At 44.8% G+C, this 3,086-nt stretch overlaps 1 protein-coding gene across 1 annotated transcript, besides 3 other annotated features; it reads right to left on the bottom strand.

The window, feature by feature from the left end:
- Positions 1-1,683: a sequence feature (heterozygous, non-Esmeraldo-like haplotype).
- Tc00.1047053508217.9 (dynein heavy chain, putative) lies at positions 1-3,086 on the bottom strand (the record flags this gene model as incomplete). Its single annotated transcript, XM_797796.1, has 1 exon — positions 1-3,086. A coding segment is annotated over one exon (3,086 nt), but the record flags the coding sequence as incomplete, so codon positions are not given.
- Positions 1,684-2,163: a sequence feature (areas not merged during assembly with more than two copies in the genome that could not be assigned to a particular haplotype).
- Positions 2,164-3,086: a sequence feature (heterozygous, Esmeraldo-like haplotype).

Here is a 3,086-nt window from a genome sequence, read left to right as displayed (position 1 = left end):
ACATACGTGTAATATGATGGATGGCATCCTTAAAAAACACCAACTCTATTGTTTTGTTGCAATCAATCGCGTAATTTTTCTGGTACTCTCCAAGTGTCTCTTGAAGGGAATCCCCAATGACAATTTCCTCATACATGGCGCGATCCCGCCGCATGTAATCTCCAAAGAGAACATTTTCGAACTCTGGGTCCCATGGCATTTGGAGCACATTACTCGTCACCTCGCCCAGCGCTCCCCACCACCACTGACGGTCATTTTCATCGATAAGGCGATCATGAAAGACGCGACTGACCTCATGAACAAAGGCGCGAAGCACAATCTCACGTGTGGGTGCACTATGCGGTGATACCTGCATAATTCCCTGGACAACCTTGCTGAAATCACGCAAGTTGAAGGTGTAATGTGACCGCTTCGGTGTGGGAAGTTTCTCCCGACTGATACGATTGTAGCATTGATTAATGGCGTTGACCAAATCTCCTGACAAGTTTTTGACATCTGGTTCTTCCCATGCTGAAAAAAAGCCATGTAAAATGCAACCAAAGATGCGACGAATTGAGTATTCACTAAATACTGGCTGGCATAACAAATGAAATCTTGAAACCAATCGCTTTGTCATCTCATTCCTACCTCCACCAGGCACACCACACGCGGCAAGGTAAACAATATCATGAATCTCCTTAAATGAGGCAGGGGCTTTGCGTTTGTCATAGAACCCACCTTGTGTGATAAGCTGACGTAACAACTCCAACGGAGGTGATGCTCCATATTTTTCAAGAGCCGGCATATTAAGATCATCAATCATAAAAACGACTCTTTTTCCAGGCGATGGACCAAGCGCATTGCTCCGTGTCTTGTGCAACTTCCCTTCGAGCCGGTCTTCAATGTCACGAGCACGACTCTGTGCACTCAGAACGGTCGCAAAGTAATCCCAGTGGCTTGATGGATCGTCGCCATGCAATACACTTGTTACAAAATTCATCATGGACAATGATTTTCCGGTGCCCGTTACACCATTTATTAGAACATGCCGCGAGCTCGCCACGAGAACACCAAGCAATGTTGTTACACTAACAGTCTCCACTGTGGGGACGATTAGTTCAAAGTAAGGCACATCAAACCTAAAAAAGAAGCTTGGTACCAAATGGCGCCATGTAACAAACCTCATGGATGGCTTGTGCACCACGTAATCGTAGACACTGAGGTGATCGTCCATAGACATTTTATCCGGCAACAATTCCACAAACCGTTTTTTCACAAAACGATTAAAAACCTCACGTGACTCTTCCGAGAGATTACCACCGACAGACCACACAAACGACATTAAAAAATACATATCAAACAATGCATCTTCATTGGTCGGTACAGTCTCATCTGTAATGGTAGGAGGGCGAAATTCATCCGGTTCACCTACGGGAGGTGCAGCATGGGACACTTTTTTTTCCACTTGTTTCGGTAATAAATCATCGTCTTCATCCGGTTTCATTTGGGCGTCTTTTGATCGCAAAACATTTGGTAATAGACTCTCATCATCCAGCGTTCGTATAAAAGAGGTGAGTAATTCTATGCATGAAACAGCCAACTGGGCATCCACAGATACAATCCACTCACGGCATTCCTTCCGTATAAAATCAAGCGACATGGGAAGAAATTGATTGAGCAGCTCTGTCATGCGTTCTGCGCGAAACTTTGGAAACAATGCAGCCTTTTGTGCTATCAAGGTTTTCGCAATTGGAATCCAACCACGCCCACCATCCATGTAATACGGTTCCAAAAAAACCATACCACAACGAGAGACAGTGGCGGGAGAGGCAACTGCCAAATCTTGAACTTCAAACATAAATGTCGCCGTCGGTGGGAGTTTAATACGCTCACCATTAAACAAACAAAGTAGTTTGTTATCATCAAGGACAGTGTTCATGTTTTCAATCCAGATTGCATCCACAGGACCATCAAAAACGATCCATTGACGATCGGCGGAGTGCTGCGCATCACGCGTAACACCTCGTGCGATATTACTAATGATACCATCCGTCCACTCACGTGTAATTTCATTGACCTGCCCATACAACTCACCCATTGTGACGGATTTGGGATTAAGTAAATGAATATGTACACGGTTAAATAGAGGTGTAGCACCTTCTGGATCGTGACCATCCAGCTTCAACTGGGTCAAAGCACCTTGAACAATGCGCAAAACAGTCGTTTTTCCGCTGTATGTTTGACCAACAAGCATCACACCGTGACGGACTACAAGTGTATCGTAAAGCTGCACCGCCTTTGTTACCAAACCATCTATAACCTGTAGACCCTCTTTTTCCATTTGCTCCTTCACATAACGAAGAAGCAAATCGTTTTGCGATTCTTCAATCGCGATAGTAGGAAAAAGATCTTTGATAAGTGCCATGAAAAGAACAGTATCTTCACGAAGGAACTTCGGTACATTGGCGTCACGCATGGCCCGAATCAACAACATATTTTCACTTTCGTTAGGATACTGTCGCTTTAGACCGCCGGCCAAGACAAGAATTGACTTTACCGCACGCATACCAAAATCGTAGTGGTCCTGCTTTGATAATTGCTCAGAACTCAACTTGTAGAGTTGTACCATCTTTCGAGCCAATGTTCTTGCATCGGCAAAACCTTCCGAGTAAAACATGATTTCCGCAATAAGGGCATAGTCAGGAATCATCATACATATCGGACGGAACAATGCCTTTAGGTTGTCTGGTAATTCAGTACGACCGGCGTAACCAGGATTCATAGTGATAAAAACACCAAAATTTCTACTCAGTTTAATTGAGTGCCCATCGAAGTCCATGCGCTCCAGATTTTGTGCAAGGGCGGTAGTGATATCAAGCATCTGCTGTGCCACAACAGAAAGCACTTCTAATTCGATACGGTTGAATTCATCAAAGCACGCCCATGCACCTGCCTGAGCCAACCCAGCAAACATTCGAGACATGGTTTTATAATTGATGCCATCGGAACAATTAAACACAACCACTTGTCTTGCAAGTGCCTTACCCAGGTCTTTTACAGACTCCGTTTTTCCAGTGCCAGCGGGCCCCTGAGGAGCAGCACCAAGA

Source organism: Trypanosoma cruzi, genomic scaffold (assembly GCF_000209065.1).
Source record: "Trypanosoma cruzi strain CL Brener 1047053516721 genomic scaffold, whole genome shotgun sequence".
Classification (NCBI taxonomy): domain Eukaryota; phylum Euglenozoa; class Kinetoplastea; order Trypanosomatida; family Trypanosomatidae; genus Trypanosoma; species Trypanosoma cruzi.
The sequence above is the reverse complement of the archived record's forward strand: the minus strand, read 5'-3'. Positions and strand labels throughout refer to the sequence as shown.